The sequence below is a fragment of the Engystomops pustulosus genome, chromosome 9 (genome assembly GCF_040894005.1).
Source record: "Engystomops pustulosus chromosome 9, aEngPut4.maternal, whole genome shotgun sequence".
In the NCBI taxonomy this organism is placed as follows: domain Eukaryota; kingdom Metazoa; phylum Chordata; class Amphibia; order Anura; family Leptodactylidae; genus Engystomops; species Engystomops pustulosus.
This window is the reverse complement of record NC_092419.1, coordinates 55,551,879-55,574,696: the sequence shown is the minus strand read 5'-3', so window position 1 is coordinate 55,574,696 and position 22,818 is coordinate 55,551,879. Positions and strand designations below refer to the sequence as shown.

The window sequence follows — 22,818 nt, the reverse complement described above, 5'->3', positions numbered from 1 at the left end:
CCATACAATAAACACCTTTAATAATAATGTTGATTTAATTAATGTTGGACCCGGAGATAGAGCTACAGGATACAATATTCTCCCTATCCCAAGGGAAATTACCTAATCCAAAGTATCGCTCTCAAGCAGGCCAACCACTGCCAGTAGGGCTATACCATAGAAAGGAGATCTAAAACTCCCTTTCAGAATTTCTCTAATTCTCGTCAGGAATTACGGAGTCTGCCAATTAAGGCCACCATGTAGGTGTGTGGAGTCTTATAGCCATGGATGCTCCACTAGGTGGATTCTGGGAAAATATGCAAAGTTTTCCAGGATGGGATAAGGAAAACTACGCTTCTTTTAGCTACCTTGTAGGGCAGCTCCTTTGACATCAAGCATGACCTACAAGAGGCCTTATGACATGATGGAGCATCCATGGCATAATTGGCAGTCTCTGTTAGGAGAACTCTTACTTCCTGACCCTAGTCACAAGCCTCTCACCCAGCCAAACCAGTTCCCTACGCTGTACTGAGGAGACCCAATCAGGTCGAAACAGCGCTATCTACATTTGGGAGTTTTTTCCTTCTGGAATACATATACTGGTTTGGTTTTAATCCCGCATCATGTCATAAGGCCTCTTGTAGGTCATGCTTGATGTCAAGGGAGCTGCCCTACAAGGTAGCTAAAAGAGGCGTAGTTTTCCTTATCCCATCCTGGAAAACTTTGCATATTTTCCCTAATTCTCGTCACTCCTTAAACAGGTGTAATAGGTGAGTCCTATCTATCTTACATCTAGGGCAAGTGTGCTCACCGGCATCGGCTTATTTCCCTGAAAAGCATCATTCAACTACTCAACAATCCCCCAGTGATCCACAAACATCCTGCTGATATCTACAATTTCAATTTTGGCAAATTACCATGAATAATCTAATTTGGCTTCTTTTCTTCTCTTTTTTAGCTGTCTACTTGCTTGTATTTCACATTGTTTTCCTGCTTTTTATTTGGACATATTGGAAAGCGATTTTTACCCCTCCAAAAGAGCCAACAAAAAAGGTACGTTTTGTACTTTTTAAGCAGCTGCTTGTAAATTATTTTTAAAAATCCAGTTTACCTACAATTATATAAAAGTGAACGTTTAGTATGGTTTCACATATATTTACAAAGCTGAGTGGACCATAATACACAATAGAGTATTTTATTTGGGGGGGGGATAAATAGAGGCAGGAGAACAGCTCTAACTCAGTGGGGCTGGGGTTATCACCTGGATCTCACCATAGGTTTTACATAATCCAGTGGCTCAGTGGGGCAAATATACTTGTATATACTCGAGTATAAGCCGACCCGAATATAAGCCGAGGTCCCTAATTTTACCAGAAAAAAATGGGAAAACCTATTGATTCTGTCTCCTATAGCATCTAATGACTTTTGCAGAATGTATACTTTTGCTTGGGGAAAAAGCACAGTCTGCTCCGCTTTTACATACTTTGTTTCTTACTGTATGCAATAATCAGATTGAGGCCAGAAGATGTCATCTTGTATGTAGGGGGCCCACCTGGCATAATCACTTACAGTCTCCAAAAAATTACAAGTGAACGTCGAAGTCTCCACCAGTTCAGGGTAAAATCCACTGCTTATTTAGAAGGAATAGGCTTACAAGGAAGGAATAGTATGTATGATGTAACCTAATGTGATTGTATGAATGCAGGAATAAAAAATCTTCTATGATGTTAAATACTTTTGAGTAAAAACTACAAAAGTGCTTAAGGAATGATATAATTTTTCCCGGTTAGCCAACTTTTTTGTTTTTACACAAAAGTATTTAAAATCATAGAAGATTTTTTTTTATTTTTTCCTGGCTAACACGGTACTTCCACACTTTTCCCAAAAGACTATGAATGCTGGAATTATGTAAAGTATATGATAATTGCTGTAGTAAAATGCAGCTTAACATGGAAATGCTGTGTAACGCTTATCTGGCCATCAAAATCAAATAGGTTCTGAAAAGCAACTATTATCATTACTCATAAACCACAGGTACTTTATCCTAGAGCTCTGCATGTCACCGATGTATATGCTATGTATGTGGAAATACTGCCTTCTAGGTAACTGCATTCACACAAAGCATTTCCCCAATCTAAATAAAGCTGCAAAAACGGATCTTGTCAAAGATTTTCTTTAATTTTTATACAATACCAATAGGTTAATGTCCGATCCTGTATTAGCCCTTGCACTATGAAATGGGATACACACCACATCAGCATCTTCCTCAGGTAGTAGTTGGGGATTCTTGTCGCTCATTATGGACAAGGGACTGGTTGTCCATGTGAGAGGATTTCGATGTAGGTATAGAGGCCACAGTTCACATTAGATGAAAATCTTTAAAATACTGGAGGCTCAGCTGACCATCTTATGTATTTGAGGCTTTCTCACTCTTCGCAAGACACCTTTAAAACCAGATCATATACCATTGTGTTTTGCAGTTTCTACTGCCCTATGCGGAGAAGGAGCGTTATGACAGTGAGGAGCGCCCTGAAGTTCAGCGACAAATTCTGGCTGAGTTTGCAAAGAAGTTGCCAGTTTATACGCGCACAGGGAGTGGAGGTCGGTACACAACATTTCTAGGTCACATAGATCAACCCTATGGATTACTGTATGGATACTCTTCCTGTAAATTGTTCCAGGCTAGGATGTACTTATTGATTGTGCAACCTCTTTGCTTATATATAAAAATTGTTCAAAGTCTTCACTATCATTGTGTAGAAATACAGCAAAAGCTTTGGTCCTTCTGAACCTTCAGATTTTATGGGTAAAATGCCCCAATTTTTAGCTTTTTGATCGCATGTTTGACATTCACAGAGATATTAACCCCTTTAACAACATCTACCATCAGATTTCCTGATTATAGATGAATAGTACTCACCTCCCCGCCCCATCCCCTTTGCTATACTCTTCTTTCAGTGAATGTTAAAATGGCCACAATTGGTAAAAAAATATTTTTTTTAAACATTCAAATGAGCTTTGCAGAGGTGCTCTGCAGAGGGCTTAAATAAATTACCTTGTGGTGAGCACCTCAGGCTCATCTGAATATTTTAAAAACATTTTAAAAATATTTTTCTACCAAATGACATGGATATACTGAAAGAAGATTACAGTAAAGGGGGATTGCAGAGATAGGAGATCTGATGGTAGATGTCCTTTAAACGGGTTTTCCCACGAACATAAGTTAGACCCTATACACGGGATAGGGTCTAACTTGCTGATCCTGGGGGTCTCAGTGATGAGATCCCCCACAGATCACAAAAACGAGGGGTCCGGTGGGGTCCCATGTACCTCCGTCAGACACCTCTTAACCCCGTCAGACTAATGGAGCAGACACCCATACATGACCGTTCTGCTTCATTAATCTCTATGGAGATGATAGAAATTGTACTAACTGACCAATCGTAGCGATATCTTAAGTGGGGGGGACTTCTATTTCTTGCAGTGCTAGTCAAACTGGCCAATTGCGTAGTAACATGCTTTCCCTGGCTGAACTTAAAGTGTTAGTGTCCCATTTCCTCACTCTCCTTCACAGAGAAAGGAGATTAGGGGCAGATTCTTCTTATTCTAATGCACCTTTTTTGATTGTGTTTTAGTGACTTTTTGAGCGCATTGGGGTAATTTTGCAACTTTGCTCAATTTTTGCGCCTTTTTAAAGCAGTTTGCCGTGGTCTGCGCCAAATTTGTCTTTATATTCCTCCTGCCTCCAGACGTTTGCTCCTAATAGCTGTTTTGAATAATTTAAGGGGTGTAGTAAAATAGTAAAAATAAAAAAAGTTTTTAAAAAAGCCTAAAAATTCTAATCACCCGGTTTCCCTAAAAGTCATAAGTAAACAGTAAAAATCATAAACACGTTAGGTATCGCCACTTTCGAAAATGCCTGATCTATCAAAATATAATAAATTTTTCACTGTGTTTAACCCCGTAACGGAAAATAGCAGGTAACCGAGTAGTTGACTTTGTGGAACTTTCTCCATCTGCCTACTGCATCTCTGGAACTCATTTATTATTTATTTAATTGGAGGCTATGGGGATCTGTCACTAGCTCTATTTGTGAAAAATGTGTCGACAGTTTTCCTTTAAATTTAGCAAATTTCCAAATTAAGGACCACTTCTACACCTTAGTCACTTGTAACGCTGTGTGTCGGGTGTTGGATGCGCGTCTCCATCCCTTTCCAGATATTAACCTTGATATACACACACTTGTATATTTGCTTGTATGCTTAAATATTATATATCCCATAAGCCATAAGTTTTTTTTAGTTTCCTAAATTACATTTTAGTAGACAAAATGGGATTGGGGAGAACACTGTCCGCTTCTATATACCTGGCAGCATCATGGGAGTAGAAAAGTAGTAGATGTTGTTGGGGGGTACACTTGTAATATTGCCTCTATTTATATGAGTGACTCATCTGTTTTTTTTAGTGACTGATCTTCCTGTCTGTTTTTAGCCATTCGTTTTTGTGACAGGTGCCAGGTGGTGAAGCCTGATCGCTGCCATCATTGCTCTGTCTGTGGGATGTAAGTAAACCCATATCAATCTATATTTCCTGTTAGTTTGCAATGTCTTACACAAACTTAGCCCAGATAATCTATTATACAGTTCTTTTATTGAGGCAGATGATCTATTCCTTCCCTTGGCCACATGGTTGTCAGCCATAACCAATTGCCTGGTTAGTTCTTTTCAGCACAAAGATACCAGTTAGGCTGGGACTATACAATGACATTTCATTTTTATGTGTTTCCTATTTTCAAAATTTCAGACAAATTTTACAACAACCTACTATGTATAATGAAAATGATGTGGGGAGGATAGAAAACATCTAAAGTGGTATTCCCTGTGCATAAGCAGTGCTTTGCTAGAGAGCTTTAGGAGAGATGTTAATTCACACCACGAGATCTGGCACACTGTCTTTCACCTAGTTTCACTGCTCAGTGCAGTCCACTCTTTCCTGATTTACAGATCCCCTTTGAAATCAAGGGAACATCACACCCACACTCGTGTTGCACCAAAACTCTGATTTGCATTTATATAAAAATAGAGATTTCTCTGCATTAGGGCCACAGATTTTCTCAAGAAAGGCGAAGCTTGTTATACAATGCACTTCACCTACACAAACATATATTTATTTTACCTGTGACCCAGGAGCCTTTAACAGGATATGAGGCTCATTTTTCATGAATTAATCCTATACAAAGGGGTATGCAAATGGCATATTCCGGCATAAGTAGTGTCTGAAATTTTTTTCTATTAATTTTGTGTATTCCCTTGTGCAGTATTTATAGCTGTAAGTTTGACTTCATCCTGTTTTTTGCAGGTGTGTCTTGAAGATGGATCACCATTGTCCATGGTAGGTATCATATCAAGTTTCAACCCCTTAAGGAACATGCCCTTTTTTTGTTCTTGCGTCTTTATTTTTCACTCCCCACCTTCAAAAATCGAACTTTTTAAATTTTCCATGTAAAGAGCTGTGTATGTGTTTGTTTTCTGCGTAACAAATGGCTTTGACTGTGCGCCCCAAATGACATGTCTACTTTATTCTTTGGGGTGGTACGATCACGGGGATACCAAATTTGTATAAGTTTTATAATGTTTTCATACATGTACAAAAATGTAAAACCTCCAGTACAAAGAAAAAAATTATTCATTTTGCCATCTTCTGGCGCTAATAACTTTTTCATACTTTTGTGTACAGAGGTGTGTGTCATTTTTTGTGACTTTTGATGATGTTTCAATTCTTCTATTTTCAGGACTGTACAACCTTTTGCTAACTTTTTATTGAATCTTTTATATTTTTCAAAATGGCAAAAAATGCCATTTTCGACTGTGGAAACTATTTTCCGTTACGGAATTACACTAAACTAAATTAAGCAATTTTCTAGCAGGGGTCTTACCTTGTCCTCCTGGCTGCTTTTTTGGGATTAGTTGACATGGGAATCTGTAGCTGGAGAAGTGTGGGCGTGGGTGGATGTTGTTGGGAGAGGCACAAGGAAAGAAGTGTGCTCCCAATCAGTAGCTGCTTAGTGCGGGAGAATATCAGAATATTGCTGGCACTACTTCAGGTCATCCAATTACAAGGGGGCAGTCTCTTCATACTGGCCCCAGAAAGGGTATGTAGCAAAGCTGTTTGTGTTTGAAAGTTTTATTGTAGCAAAATTGTGAATGTGTGAAAGTTGGAATGCACAAATACAGGCAGCGCTCAGGCTTCCAATCAATTCTAATGAATGGCTATATACTGGGGACAAAGACTTTAAAAATTAATTGGGAAAAATTACAAATGGCAATTTGTACTCTGGGGTTAATATTTTGACTTGCATACACAAGGTAGTCTGCTGCTAATTTAGTTAGCAATTAGCTTGCAACATGGAGCAATTCACTGATTAGTAATATGTGCATATGTGGAAGGAGCTTGGATGCTGCTAAGGTTTGCAAATTATAGAACTTTCAAGCACTTGATGCCAACATGTAACATGTGGGTGGTGAAAATGGCCAGAAAGCAAGCAAAATGTATCAGTTACAAGTCTTCTGGTATGTCTGTGAGAGGTCTTGTCGACATTTTAGCTTTGCACGTGCCACAAAAAAAGAGGGACCTTAGAGCCCTCAGTTTATGACTATAGCACTCTAGGAGATTACTATGCATGTAGGGCAAGACGTGTGTCCTAGTGGTTGGGAGAACAATGATAAACTGGTATGACATTGAAGAATGGCGTGCAGAAATCTAATTTGATCTAAATCTAGTGTCTATAAAAACCGCAAGAAGGAACTTATATATCATTGAGGAAGGAGTCAGTTCTCTACTTTTGCCACTGTTTTTTATAGGGTATAGGAATGTAGAACAATAGACGCTGCAATGGAGGGCTGTCCTCTTTAGTGACGAGTCTGTATTTTCCCTGAATTGCAAAGATAGCTGGACACTTTAAAGGTGTCTTCATAAAGAAACATCCAGGCATTCTACTCCTAAAATTATGGTGTGGGGTGGACATAATGTACAGTAGCTGTACCTCATTCATCTTCTGGGTACACTAACAGTTCAGCATGTCATTAAATAAGGGGAAATATGTCTTGTTTCACAACCATAGTGTCTTGTGTTTGGGTTAGGTTTAGTAGTCCCGGATAATGATGATCTTTCGTGTTTAAGAGGATTCACTGAAAACAATAACATGGAAATCTAAAACTCTGTATAATCTCTATATACATAGTCATATAACTACTTTTGGCATTTATTTTTGTCACTGCTAGGTAATATATCACTAATAAACCAACTAGTTATACCAGTCTGTAAAAATGTTGTCCCAATTATCTTCTTGTTTGTGATGTGACCTAGATACTAGTAACTAAAATCTTGACCCATCCCAGTCAGCTGATTTCTGTGTTTGGACAAGTTCTGGGGCTTCTCCATAGTCGACAAGCCATAGCACCACACATTGTACATTTTGTTTTTTGTGATTTACTGAGTTATGCCAATTTGTCATACCCCCACCATATTGATGTTGATGACCCATCCTAGAGATGGAAAAAGCCCTCAAAAAAAACAAAAAGCCCTATAATATCCCTCTCAATAAGGAATCCTCCTGAAGATTGTATGTCCCAAAAGAAAGTTGGATATTGGGTAAGTAGAATGTGTGGAGCACCAGCCTTTGCCCAAATGCTCCATAGAAATATATTTTCTGTTGTCTGTACATAATGTTGACCATTTCTTGCACCATGTTGTCTATACAGTGGGTACGGAATGTATTTAGACATCTTAGAATTTTTCACTCATTGTTTCATTGAAGCCAATTGGTAAAAAACTTTTTTTTTTTTTTTTTTACATTCTGCACTCCATCTTCACAAAAAAAGAGATGTCTATATTTTTTGCTAATTTATTAAACAAGAAGTATCACGTGGGCATAAGTATATAGACCCTTTACTGTGACACTCACATGCTGTCCATTTCCTTCTGATCCTCCTTGAGATGGTTCTACTCCTACATTGTAGTCCAGCTGTGTTTAATTAAACTGATTGGACTTAACTAGGAAAGGATACACACCTGTCTGTATAAGACCCCACAGTGCATGCCAGAGCAAATCAGAATTAGGAGGTCTAAGGAACTGCACAAGGAGCTCGGAGACAGAATAGTGGCAAGGCACAGATCTGGCCAAGGTTAAAAAAAGAATTTATGCAGCACTCAAGGTTTCTAAGAGAACCGTGGCCTCCATAATCTTTAAATGGAAGAAGTTTGGGACAATCACAACTCCTCCTATGAGTGCTTAGTTTGGCTGGATGACCAGGTCAAGGAAAACCACCTTGGTGAGAGAGGTAGAGAAGAACTCAAAAATCACTGTGATTGACCTCTAGAGATGCAGTAGGGAGATGGGAGAAACTATCACTGCAGCTTTCCATCAGTAAGGGATTGTTGGCAGAATGTGCAGACTCTCCTCGGTGCAAAACATATGAAAGCCGCATACAGTTTGTAAAAAAAAAAAAAAAAAAAATACACGAACGACGAAGATTGAATTTTTGGTGTTAATTGTAAGCAGTATGTTTGGAGAAAACCAGGCACTGCTCATCACCTGCCAAATAGAATCCCAACAATGAAGCAAGGTGGTAGCATCATGCTGTGGGGACAGGGACATGACGATTGGTGTCAATTGAAGGAAAGATGAATGCTGCTAAGTATAGAGAGATTCTGGATGAAAACCTCTGACAGAGTACTCTGGACCTCAGACTGGGCCAAAGGTTCACCTTCCAACAAGATAATGACCCTAAGTACACAGCTAAAATAACAAAGCAAAGGCTTTACAACAACTCTGTGACCATTCTTGACTGGCCCAGCCAGAGATCTGCCCTAAACCAAGTTGAACATCTCTGGAGAGACTTGAAAATGGCTTTCACCAATGTTCACCATCCAAAATGAGGGAATTGGAGAGGATCTGCAAGGAAGAATGGCAGAGGATCCCCAAACCCAGGTGTGAAAAACTTGCCACATCATTCCCAAGAATATGCATGGCTGCACTAGCTCAAAAGCTGCTTAAGGTTAATTCAGAGCAAAGGGTCTGAATAATTATTTCAGTTTTTCTTGTAGATATTTTTGCTAATTTAACATTTTGATGTTTTTTTTTTTTTGTTGTTTAAGATGGGGTGAAGTGTAATAAACCACTACCACTTTGTTTCTTTAATGGTTTGGTGTAGTGGCGTCATCCAGAAAATCAACTTTGAAGTGACCAGATCTCCTGAAGTATGGCACCTGATGTCAATCGCATAGGTGGAGGTGTTCAGGGCAGGGAGAGCTTGACTTCAGTGGTAAACTCTCCTCCTCCCTGACTTTATACAACCAGTTGATATCTTACTTCAAAGTTTATTTTCTGGGTGATGCCACCAAGCTGGGCCATGAAACAAACAGTGGAAACCCACTGTATGTGAGTGGAATATTGCAGTGTATTGTTTACTTTGTTTATACACTTGTGGGGATCTCAGTGGTCAAGTCATATCTTCAGTATAAGTACTTACGTGGTATATCTTGTATTACAATCATGGCCTTGTTTTTCAGGGTAAACAACTGCATTGGATTCTCAAACTACAAGTTCTTTCTCCTGTTCCTGGCGTATGCGATGCTGTACTGTGCTTACATTGCTGCTACAGTTTTCCAGTACTTTCTCTTATACTGGACTGTGAGTATTACATATTATTTTATCGTAGTAGGGCTATTTCTGTGTTTCTTCTAAAGTGTACCCTGTGCTTTGCTGCATTACGCTTAGGATTGTTTACCAAACACCCAGTATGTATGGAGAGAACAGTGTTGGAAATATTCCTTTAAATGCTATATGGTTTTTGTAAACTCACTCAGTTACATTTACTTGTTCATTGATTTCAGATACTTTTTTCTGATAATTGACGGTTTTGGCATCCATTATGCTGTGTTCTATCAAGGGCATAGAAAGAGATTCATGATTGGAGTGTCTCAGTCCCTCTACTGGCCCTCTTATGGGTTGTTGAAATAATACTTCTTTGTTTTCTCTCCATAGGCAGAGCTCCCAAACAATCGTGCAAAATTCCACGTGCTTTTCCTTCTATTTGTGTCTTTAATGTTCTTCATCAGCCTCATGTTTCTCTTTGGATACCATTGCTGGCTTGTGGGACTAAACCGGACTACACTTGGTATGTTGTATCCATTAATTTAATTGGGTAGTGGATGTGCTTCACTGGCTTGTTTTTCTATCCAGGTATGGAAAATCAGGGCTCACACCTAGGAAGGACTAAAAGTGGGCTAGCCACAACCCCCCACAGTGGCTAACATGCAAAGTAGTGACATAGTTAGAGATTAGTAGTGACAGTGGAATTCGTTCCGAATTTCAGGAGAACTTTGATTTGTCACGAATCCGAAGTTTAAGGTAATTCGTGGGAACAGAGGTTTTTTTTCCCTTTTTATTAGCTTAACTGAAGCGAGCACAACAAGTTACATGAGGCAGAGAAATCTGGGGAGAAGAAAGGAACGCCCTCGATAACATGTGCAGACCTGTAAGCCAATCAGCGACCAGCAGACTTATGTGATGTCACAGCCCTATTAAAACGGCCATTTCCAATCTAGAAAGCCACTGGCAGCTCGTGCGTGACCTCTGCCATTTGCTCAGGCCCTTTGAAGATGCCACGTTATTAGTCAGGCTCTATCTTTTCCAGGTGTGCGTCACAGAACGGTGCCATGCATGTGTGGCACCGTACAGCCGCAGGGCGGCCATTGCCGTCTATGGGGACATACATGTGGCCGCATGTACGTTCCCTCCCAGACGGCTGTCTGAATGAACCTTAAGGGTGAGCAAAAGTCTTTTTCATGTACATTTACATTTATGAATGGCTGTCTCTATAAAAACCATCTGCACATTGGACCCCCAGGTCACATGACCTACTGGACTTCCTGTGCCTGGTGTACATCTGTGGGCTCCTATCAGGGTTGTGAAGCCGGTAAGCCAAACCTCTGACTCCTCAATTTTCTGAACTCAGACTCCCACATACATGAGATATGTTTAAGTGATAGATTTACAGTAATAATAAGGCTTTTTATCATCACTGATACAATAACCACATTATTTAGGTAGAACATAAAAAATATGTATTATTGGAATACAACTTTAGAACTATAACTACCATATATACTCGAGTATAAGCCGACCCGAGTATAAGCCGAGGTACCTAGTTTTACCACCAAAAACTGGAAAAACCTATTGACTCGAGTATAAGCCGAGGGTGGGAAATGCATTGGTCACAGCGTCCCAGTATATAGCTGCCAGCCCCCTTCAGTATATAGCCTGCCAGCCCCTTTGTCTATGTATCTCAATCCAAAAAAGCGCAAGAGTGAAAAATGGTTCCTACAAATCGAATCTCACAAAAAAGTTCCTTAAAATATTCCATTTTTTATTGAGAATTAATATTTAAAATAGACAAACAATTTACAACATTTGTGAATATCTACAAATTATTAGTTTGGGTCCAAAAAAATCCATCACTACAATACCAGTGTTTGTAATTACATGAGACACATACTTGTATATGTACTGCAATAGCTGCCAGTATTATGTCAAGTGCAAAAAATGCCAATGTAGATTATCGCTCAACCCAGAATAAGAAAGTGCCCATGCATGAAAAAAAGGAGTCTGTATATACCAATGGGTACAGTAAAGGTGCAAAGTTGCAATAATTATATGTCAAAAAGGAATCAGATGTAAATTCACTTACCCATGGTATATGTGGTATATAGAATGGAGAACCCTGACGCGCGTTTCGCGTGCCACCGCTTCCTCAGGGTTGAGCGATAATCTACATTGGCATTTTTTGCACTTGACATAATACTGGCAGCTATTGCAGTACATATACAAGTATGTGTCTCATGTAATTACAAACACTGGTATTGTAGTGATGGATTTTTTTGGACCTTCAGGAACAATCCAAACTAATAATTTGTAGATATTCACAAATGTTGTAAATTGTTTGTCTATTTTAAATATTAATTCTCAATAAAAAATTGAATATTTTAAGGAACTTTTTTGTGAGATTCGATTTGTAGGAACCATTTTTCACTCTTGCGCTTTTTTTGGATTGAGATAAAATTTATGGAGTGGGTTCCATCATTGAAAAGCAGTGCGGAATCACTGCTGGATTTATGTTCTGTGTTGATAATTTGGTTTTTTGCCCTTTGTCTATGTAGCCTGCCAGCCCCTTTGTTTTTAATGCCTGCCAAGACATGTCCTATCTTTCTCCCGGCTACGGAACGGTAGCACCATACCGCTCCATAAGACGACGTGCGCCCATCCACATAGGGCGTGTGAATAATGCATAATTTTACACAGGCTAGCAGTGTTAGAAAACATAAAGGCACAAACTGTAGTGTACTATTGGTAACAATTTATTATAATTTTTTTTTTTTTTTTTTGAGTCGGTCCATTTTATTCTGACTCGACTCCACAGCCCTGGCTCCTATGCCATTGCTCGAAGGAGATGTTGAGTTAATAAGCTTTAAGGTCTTAACACACATGCATCAGGGGAGGAATAACTTCAGATGGCCTAGAAATGTATTTCAAAATGCAATTTAAGGACATGGTGTACAAGATGTTATACCATATACACAATTCCATAGCTGTGGGACCTCCTTGGATGAAGCGAACAGGGGTCTGTTATACCATCAGATAAATGGAGCAGCAGGTCAAGCATGAGGGCTGCCGCTCCATTCACTGTCTATGGCACTTAGGAAGTTGTCAAGTACTTCAATGTTTTTCCATTAGTGCCATAAAGAGGAATATAGCATTGGTTGTTTTGAATCTTGGGGGTCCCACTGTTGAGACTCCTGCTGATCAGCAATTTTCCGTTCTACTGTGGTTAGAGAATAACTTGTGATCGGTCTACCCTTTTAAACTAAGCATATAAAAGTTGCGTCTTCCTGGAAATTTAGCCTTGATGTCGATGTGTTTGGACTATCTAGGTTGAAAACCTTCCTGAAATAAGTGGCTTGGTGTGAATTAGAAACGCACAGCACAAGTTTTTTCGCAGTAGGTTTTTTTATTCAGATTATGGATGGCCTTTGTTTTAATCCAATCCACTATGCTGTACACTTTAATTGCAGTAACTTTGCATTATCTTCCAGAGGGGATAATATTTTTAATAATGAACCGTTCATGCAGGAATGATGTTAGCATACATGTTTGTGTTCAGGAAGCTACTTTGTGGGCCTTCATGACCAAAACATTTAAATGGAGGACTAAATGTGGTTGGGTTACTCAAATTATATTGTCAGTAGTAAAGGGGCTCAAAAGGAGCTAATGTAACCCATTACACTTAAAAGTTTTATTGTAATATAAAACAAAAATATTTAAAACAATGCACCAAATTTAGCCTCTACGCCCACCAGGACGCACTATAATGTCCTGGTGCTGCAGTGGGTGTATGGAAAGAGCTCATAGGCTGAGCTCTCTTCATTACACCAGCTTGTTACTGCTGTGGGGGCAGTAGTATCCGACCGCGGCACCTAACTTGCCATTTCATACCATACTTACCATACCATTGAGACTAGTAGGTTTGCCATGTGATCTTTAATAGCCAGCAGATGACAGTCTATTTGAGATCAGCAGTAAAATTGCTATATACTGCAGTACAGTAGTATTGCAGGGTTAAAGTTGCTTGGATGGTCTGAAATAATGGGGAAAAAGTAAAAGTATAAATCACCCCCCTTTCCCTAGAACACTTATAAAAATAAACAGTAAAAAACCTAAACATGATGGGTATCGCCACATACTAAAATGCCAGTTCCATCAAAATATTAAAAAGTTTATCCCGTGAACACCAGAATGGAAAATGGCGCCCAAATGTCCGAATTACCATTTTTCCCCATAAATATTTGAATAAAAAGTGATCAAACAGTCATTTAGGTCCCAAATTGATATACCTTATATACTCGAGTATAAGCCTAGTTTTTCAGCACAAAAAATGTGCTGAAAACCCCAAACTCGGCTTATATTTATTTTTTTGACTCGAGTATATCTAAACTCACCTTTCCGGCGACCCCTGTATATCTTCTGTGCGATCTGTCCGGCAGCAGCGGCAGGCTATATACACTGGGGCAGGGGATGGCAGGCTATATACACTGGGGCAGGGGCTGGCAGGCTATATACACTGGGGCAGGGGCTGGCAGGCTATATACACTGGGGCAGGGGCTGGCTGGCTATATGCACTGGGGCAGGGGCTGGCTGGCTATATACTGGGGGGGGGGGCTGTGACCAATGCATTTCCCACCCTCGGCTTATACTCGAGTCAATAGGTTTTCCCAGTATTTTGTGGTAAAATTAGGGGCCTCGGCTTATACTCGGGTCTGCTTATACTCGAGTATATACGGTAAATTAATATGCCAGCACATACCTCCAAAAATAACACCTTACTTTTAATATATTTTTTAAAAAAAATTAAAATCTTTTGGACAAAAAATATACCTTACAAAAACTATATGAATTTGGTATCCCTGTGATCGTATTGACCCAAACAATAAAAATAAAGTGCCATTTGGAGTGCAGAATAAAACCAGAGACCACAAGACAATGCCACAAATGTTTTTTCTTGTCAATTCCGCTGCGCCATATTCCTCTATGGAGAGGGGCGGGGGCACCACCATGTGCAATGGCAGTTTGAATGTAGCCTTAGGGTTGTTTCACATTTGGGTTTTTTTTTTTTTTTTAATTTCACATCACTGATTTTCCTCTGAACCCATTTTGGCTTATGGACACATACAGATTGGTTTTCTCTTTGTGGGTTCAGTGATTTTTTTTTATTTTTTTTTTTTATTTTATTTTTTTTATTTATTTTTTTCCCCTCTGATGCCTTACTGAACCTTTCTTTTCAATGGCGTGGCATTTTTCACACTTCACAGACTAGAGGGGATCAATGGGGAAAAAACGAAACACAAAAAGAACAGGTTCTAAACTGATCAGTTTATACGTCCATAAGGCAAAATGGGTTCAGGGAAAAATCGCTGATGTGAAAAAACCGCTAATGTGAGTCTACACTTACAGTGGTGTTTATGCTGCTGGTATGACACAATTTTCATTTCTTTGCTTGAAAACTGCAGCAATCCGGCTAATGTTATAATGGCACGTTGCTGTGGCAACCCGCTCCCAGACTTCTCTGAGTAATTATGAAGCTTTATTGCAGGGGATTATTGCTTAATTAGAGGCATTCGGTGTGCAAAGTATGAGGTACATTCTACCAGTGTGGCTGCGGCTGACAAATCCTCCCAAAAAATCACAAATGAAAGGCGTCCTCGCAACCTGTGTTTGAGTGGGTTTCCTGTGGAAGGTGACAACGTCTGCACAGTTTATAGAATGCATTGCCACTATATGAGCGAAAAACCTAAAATAGATTGGGACTAGGGAATTGTTAAAGAAAAATGGTAAATGGGTGAATAAAATGAATTTGCCCTTTTACGAATTGTTAGTGGGCCAACACTGGATCTTACACTGTTCTCTACCATCTGATCCTTCTTGAGGAACTGAATTCGGCCAATCACAATGAACGTAATTGTTCCCGTCTTGGCAGGACGGTAGATCTGAATGCAGCCTATGTAAGGCTAAACTTAGTTCGGGAGATGGTGAATTGTGCAATTTTACTCTGATGAAAACTTATGTAGACATGATGTTTCATAAAACCCACTGTTCCCACAGATTAGCTCTCATGCACACTAACATATGTCTGCCGCACACTTCGGCGCGCGGGATAGGAGGAGGGAGTGAGAGCTGCTTGCCCCCGGCCCACTCCATAGTGCGCTTGTTGCACTCACCATACCAAGCCTGTGCGCCATAGCAGTCTATGGGGGACGTATGTACGCCTGACAGTCGTGTGCATGAGCCCTAAGGTTGAAAACTACAACCATTTTATACTTTTGTAACTTGTTTCTGCTAAATTTTTTATTTTTTTAATCATATCCACAGTAGTACAACATGTGGGCTATTATGATAGTATCTGAAGAGAATGGTATTATCATACAAGAACCTTTTTACAGTTACAGTTTCTCATGTGTTGGATTATTTTTGCAGAGGCCTTTTCCGCCCCAGTATTCCACAGTGGTCCTGACAAAAATGGCTTTCACTTGGGCATCCGAAGAAATCTGGAGCAAGTGTTTGGGAAGAGGAAAAAGCTCTGGTTAATTCCTGTTTTCACCAGGTACATGATATGGTTTGGTTTGCCTTACATTTACCGTGTAATTAACCCTTATTAATCCATTACAGCTATCCCAGCACAGCTGCTTCAGAACTCCTGCTCATTTCTAACAGATTCCCTCTTCTCTTCTAAGCATTGGAGATGGCCTCTCTTTTCCGATGAGGATGGTATCTGAATCTCACAATCCGCTTCTAGGAGGGAATCAGTGGGATGATGAAGGGACAGATGACGAGAGCCCAGGTAATTTATTGGAACCTTGAAGAATTAGAAATGTTTTTATCTGGAGCTTCAGGATGAGCATGTGCCCACTGTGCTGAGCTATCTCTGCCACCGGAATAGAATGCCCGCTCATCCGGCTGCTCCACCCATTAGTGAAAAAGGGTTACATTCTCATGATTCGTGGGGTCCCAGCAGTTCATTGTTCAACATATTATCCTATGGATAGGGGGTAACTTCTAAACTTGGGAAACCCCTTTAAGAAAACCCCCGGTAAAGTTGTGTGCCTCCATCAGTTGGAGCACCCCCTATTATCTTTTGGGAGCTCTTCATTTTGTAATTTGCCTTTGCGCCCTGTAGTAATAGAAGTTCTAAAGTGTTTATAATGTATATTATATTTACTTCAGTTTCAGTTTCTCGTGATTCACATGTAATCCTGGAAATGGACACATAATTATCTGCAGGTCATGAGCTGGGAATGATCAAGCTTTGGTAAGTCTCCCCTGCAGGCGATTGTACTATATATTGCCTCATGGCTTTATAAAAGATAAGTAAAATGGCACTTAGAGGGAGCATGTATCTTTAGTCTGGCTTGGTTTTGCATTAAAAACAAAAAAAAAACTATAATTATTTTTTGCGCCTTTTTGAGAGTTTTTGGGCCTACGTCAGGATGTTAAGGAGTTTGCCAGTGAGTGCGTGACTTTTTAGGTGCAAATTGAATTACAACTGACCCTTACTTCCATACCTGCGCCTGAAAGGTCACAAATTTTGTTAAAAAGCACCAACGAACACCACCAAAAAAAATTCTTATATATCTTTAACTAAGATGCATAAGAACACACAAGTGTGCTGACAGCAGACAACTTTGAAAAGAGGCAGCAGAAATACAATGATACACGTTGCCCTGAGACTGCTTGACCCCATGCTGTGCCTCTAATTCTAAAGGGGCTTTTCATGGATTTTATATAATTCTGTAAATATATTCTGTGCCATATTCCATCATATGGCAAATATTCTCACAAAAGCAAAGGCCGTATCTTACGTAAAGCCTGAGAACATGTAGCACTTATGTACTGTAGTTTGCTATGCATTGATTCTATTCGTTTATCCCCTGCGGATCATCTTGGATTGGAGACCTGGAATAATCTTTGTTCTGTTATGAAGGAGGAGGATGCTGCTGCTCAGCCCAGTCATCTTACAAGCACACACAGTACAAAGAGAAGGGGTGTGGGACATGGCTCAGGCACCCAGAGAACATTTTGTATTTGAATAAGAGTGAATGAAGAGATGAAGGGAAGAAGTGCTGAGAAACATGTTTTTGTGTACCTTTAAAGGGAACCTGTCATCAGAAATTGGCCTAATAATGGTAGCAGTTTATGTTGTCAAGCAGCTGAACACCTTCCAGATCATATTTCTTTCACGACCCAGCTTGGTAGCATCATCCAGAAAATAAACTTTAAGTTGGATGTATAAAGTCAAGGAAGGGGTAGAGTTAAACATGAAAGTCGAGCTCTCGCAGACTTTGTACATCTCTTCCCATGTGATTGACATTGTGCATCAGACTTCAGGAGATCCGATCAATGATGTCCTTGGACGATCAATTACAGCAAAGGGGACATTTTAAGGCAAGAAAAGCCTGATTTTAGTGTTAAACTCTCCACCTCCCTGACTTTACAAAACCACTCACATCTCACTTCAAAGTTGATTTCTGGATGATGCCACCGCACTGGACCATGAAAGAAACATCATCTGAATCTGCCGAGCTGCTTGACAACATACTGGTAGTGGTTTATTAGGCCAATTTCTGATGACAGGTTCCCTTTAAATTGTGTTTGTGACTGTATTGCAGGGGCCAGAACACTGGGATTATTGCACTGAACATCCCCAGCAGGACGATCACCCCACATGATGGCCCATCCGGACCAAGAACAGCTGCGGGACCCTGTCCTGAGGAATGGTTCAGACTGTGCTCTGCTCTTCATTTTGGGAGGTTGTATGTATTTGGTGGGTGGGGAAGAGGAACAGGACCATATTTATTAAAACTCTGCGCATCCTTTCTATGCAAGAGGATTTTCCAGTTCCGGAGTGATAATGTGCTTTAACTTTTTGATATTCTAATTTATTGATTGTCTATAGCTAATTTTCTTGTCCTATTTACTTGTAAACCAACGCTGGAGGGAGACTTTTTTTTGTAAAATGTAAAGTAATGAAGGTATCTTAGTCTGTATAAATACACTGGAAATTTAGGATCTGCACGCAATTTCCAGTAGAGATTAGGGAATAGTTTTGTGTCTTTTGTAAAGGATATTTTTTGCACTGTAGAATGATGCTGGATGAATTGGCATCTCATTTGCCAGCTTCGTTCTTTATCTTAGCCTAAATTCATTACCATTCCTGTACCAAAGCATTACCCTTTATACATCAGGGGCCAGATATGTGAAATTTTTTGTACACATTTACTTGATACTCTACCATGTCGGATTAAATCAAAGCTGGATGCTAGAAAGATTACTGAATATACCACAGTTGCCTGGAGTTTGTACATAATCCTGCAATGATCCCTATGGGTGACTGATTGCTTTATGCTCTGTGTATTATTGGTACTGTGTGTTCATACATTTGCTTATTGGCCAGTATTTGTATCTGATAATTAAATTAACTTTTAAAATATAGGATTTATGCCAATAACAAATAGTCAAAAGTTTAAGTCCACTTGATTTAAGGCGTTAGTGACTGTTGTTCCATTCACTTTTGTGAGCCTTGTACTCTGTTAGAAATGGAGCAGTGAAAATTAATGAACTACTCCATTCTCACAGGGACCCCTGTTCTGGTGATTTCTGAGGGTCTTCACCTGTCATGTGGATGTTTGTGGCATTTACAGAAGCTATGTTTGTCTCCTTTCACATGAAGGAACGCTCACCCCTCTCCTCTCTATAGGGAGACATGCTGCCAGGCCATATGTACGGCTAAAGATGGAGCAAACTCTATCTTCCTTGCTGTGCAAAATGTGTACAGCCGCCATACACATTCCTGTGAAAGGGGCCTTCGACTAATGGTCATTTGCAATAGTTTCATATTACTCGTAAACTTGTTGCGCGGTAAATCTTCAATGTAATTGGGTAGCATTGTATCGTGTGGGATTCACAGTGCAATGCAAAGGTTAAACTCCACCTGTGACAAAATTGCAGCGATATTTGCATCCGAAACAAGCCAATTGCAGTTGGTTACTAAATCTTGTGGTTAAATCCCACAGCCATTCTGCAACAAGCTCAGATAGCCTAAGGCTGGTGCCACACGTAGCGCTTTGTCTGCGCTTGCAAACGCAGACATAGTTGCGCCCACCGGGGTGGGCCTCGGCCCGATCGCATCGGCGTTTCTATGGAAACGCCTGCGATCGGGAACGAGACGCCGGTGTTTAGCGTTAAATTAACGCCCGGTGGGCGCGACTTTGTCTGCGTTTGCAAGCACAGACAAAGCGCTACGTGTGGCACCAGCCTAAGAGTTCACATGCCCATGTGATAGATGTATTTTACAGCGTTTTTTTAGCAACGTGCATTTTTTGTAGCGTCTCCGGCATACTATGAGCATGTGTGACTGAGGACTACATGGGACAGCAGATGAGGCAGTCATAGTCTGTCAATGCACATTATGTATTTAGGGTTACTCAAATACAGGATTAGTGCATTCAATGTAAACCTCTATAAAATCCCTCTGCACTCCAAGGGTTACATAACTCCATTATTTCATGACGACAAACAAAGAACTAAGGAAAGTTGATATTCACTACATGAAATTTTTCTACTTTAGAAATAATTGGAGAACACAATCTCCATTTAGGCACTCCATGATCTGCCAGTTGGGTCGCATCTCCCAAACACATTCCAGCTGATACTTCTATGTATAGTAGTGTAGTATTGTACTGTGTTGGCCATGGAGAGCAGAAGAAAAGTAAAGAAATTAGGTGATACCTTTTTGAGGCTGAGTATATTTGATGGTGAGCTTTTGAGAATACTAGTTCTCTTTGTCAGACATGATGTTATGCATGAAACAGAAAATTCACAGCATAATATCCCTTGATGATCACTGCCGGGCGTGTATAAAATGCTGTGAATTTTCTGTTTCATGTATAACATCATATCTGACAAGGAGAACTAGTATTCTCGAAAGCTCACCATCAAATATACTCAGTTAGCCTCAAAAAGATATCGCCTGATTTCTTTAATCTTCTATGTATAGACAGTTAAGAGGATCTTTCAAGGAATGGAGTCCACAGCAGAGTATTTCAGAGCACAGCACTCAGCACTGCGTCAGGTTGCTGTCATGTCTGTATGAAGTTGGGTATGATTTGTTCTAACAGGAGGAGCATGTATCACTCAATTTGATTGAAGTGTTTGGAAACTGCAGAACAAAGCGCTCATCTATCTCTGACACTCCCATCCTATTGCGTGGAGCAGAAGGATGCATACCCCTGACTCTCCACTCATTATTGGGAATGATACCTCAATTCCCCAGTTTAGGGTTTCTGCTCCCATAATCAGTGGGGGTCCCAGCAGTAAGATGCCCCTATCCTGTGAATACTCAATAACTTAAATAGCTGGTTTAACTCCTTTAACATCTGTAATCTGAGGAAATATTTCTGCAGGTCCTACATCTTACTGGAATAGGAGGGTAACAGAGGGACCACTCCGTCCTGCACCTGCGTCTTGTATGTAATGGCAATGGCCACCATGAGAGCGGTATTCTTGACTGCTGTAATTTGTCTGAATCGCTAAACTCCATTTGTATGAATGTTAGATGCCGCTATTGTATGCAGGTTGCAGCTGCACTTTATATACAGGATGGAAATGAGAAGTTTCTTATTACGCACTGTGTCTACGCAGGACTGGACAAGCAACAAACCTTTTTATGTTTTATATGACAGTTATTTTGTTTCTGTTGCAGATAATTTTTTAAAGAGACTGTAAAATTTCCGCACTTTTTTTCCCACCTGTCAAATAAAATGTGTGTAATTTATATTTACCGAAGTGTGCAGGTTTTTTTTTTTTTTACTAACATTGGTGGTTTAGTCTGCCACACACTATGTTTTGATACACCACAAAACGGCTCCTCCTTTGATCACCCATAACACTGCATTTGCATTGCGTTAAACTGGATGCAAACACAATTTTACTACAACAGGTGAGCGCAGGAGGAGATTTTGCATTGCATTTCATTTCAAAACGCAACCACCACTTGGGAACGTGGCTTCAGAATTTCCTTGTTGTCTGTAAGCTTATTGTAATGTTAAAAGTAGAGATCCAAAAAAAAAAAACCCCTGTTTTTGAAACTGGTATATGTACCCGTTTCAATAGTAGGTGGGCTCTACCACATCTGTAAATAGTATAAATGGCGAGGACAATTAGAATTACCTGGTAAATGGGAAGAATGTGTTGTGCTCAGAGACATCCAATTGTAACAATAAAAGATCAAAAAAGCTGCACTCAAATCTTCTTTTATCCCCTCACCACGACAGCACCACTGAGAGGGGTCCGCCCCCCAGGGACACAAAACCCAGACTTTAAAAACTACATTCCACCTCCACAGCCTCAGTGGTTTCCTGTCCCTATGGGAGACCCAGCTGGAACCTCATTGGAGCCTTTGGTTCTGGATGCACTTTTAATTCAGTGGAATTTTTAGCTGGCATATGCCTCCCCCCCCCTCCCCCCCCCCACTAATACTGCTACCCATAGTGTTGAGGAAAATCTGGCGAGCCACATTAATCTTAATAGCTCCATTTTGGCCAAGGAGAGCGTGGTACTCAGTCCTCAGAGAACCGTTGATAGCAGATCCTTGGATCTGGGTTTGAAATTAGCGACCCCCTAAAGTTAAGTTCTCTTTATGGGTTCCTTATTTGAATTCTCATTTGCGTCTCACCCATGGAGTATTAGATTTTTTTTTTTAAAGGGGTTTCTCGTATCCATCCTACTTCAAGGTATATGATTCCTCTTTGGGATCTCTCAGTAGTACTAAATTATTTTATTAAAATTCCTTTTGAACCAATAGGGGAGATCCCAGTTAGAGTTTTGTCTCGTAAAGTAGTGTTGTTGGGGGTGATAACCACAGCAAGACAAGTGGGTGAGTTATCAGCTTTATCCTGTAAAGCCCAGTACCTAAAAATTCTAGCCGATAGGGTGGTGCTCCTTACAGATCCAGTTTTCCTCCCTAAGGTAGTATCAGATTTTCATTGCTCTGCCCTCATTTTGTCCGAATCCCTCTTCAGAAAAGGAGAAAGAATTCCATAACCTAGATGTCAGGAGAGCTTTACTAGAATATTTAGACAGAACAGCTGCCTGGAGAAAATCTGATCTTTCCCCCCCCGAACATAATGAAAAGACTAAGGGCAGGAAAGCCTCTGCAGGAACCATAGCTAGGT

The 22,818-nt window shown here is 40.1% G+C and overlaps 1 protein-coding gene across 4 annotated transcripts in view; it reads left to right on the top strand.

Annotated features, from left to right (window-relative positions):
- The window catches only part of ZDHHC15 (zDHHC palmitoyltransferase 15), a 42,397-nt gene extending 23,911 nt beyond the window's left edge, over window positions 1-18,486 (top strand). For 3 of the 4 annotated variants that reach the window (XM_072125817.1, XM_072125816.1, XM_072125814.1), the window contains exons 3-12: window positions 938-1,032; window positions 2,460-2,580; window positions 4,471-4,540; window positions 5,338-5,370; window positions 9,550-9,670; window positions 10,025-10,157; window positions 16,067-16,193; window positions 16,324-16,430; window positions 16,814-16,898; window positions 18,256-18,486. In XM_072125817.1, coding sequence (XP_071981918.1) covers window positions 938-1,032; window positions 2,460-2,580; window positions 4,471-4,540; window positions 5,338-5,370; window positions 9,550-9,670; window positions 10,025-10,157; window positions 16,067-16,193; window positions 16,324-16,430; window positions 16,814-16,860 — 854 coding nt within the window. In that variant the 3' untranslated portion in view covers window positions 16,861-16,898; window positions 18,256-18,486. The remainder of the gene's footprint in view (window positions 1-937; window positions 1,033-2,459; window positions 2,581-4,470; window positions 4,541-5,337; window positions 5,371-9,549; window positions 9,671-10,024; window positions 10,158-16,066; window positions 16,194-16,323; window positions 16,431-16,813; window positions 16,899-18,255) is intronic. The other variant, XM_072125815.1, reaches the window with a different exon arrangement.
- Window positions 18,487-22,818: the final 4,332 nt, after the last annotated feature.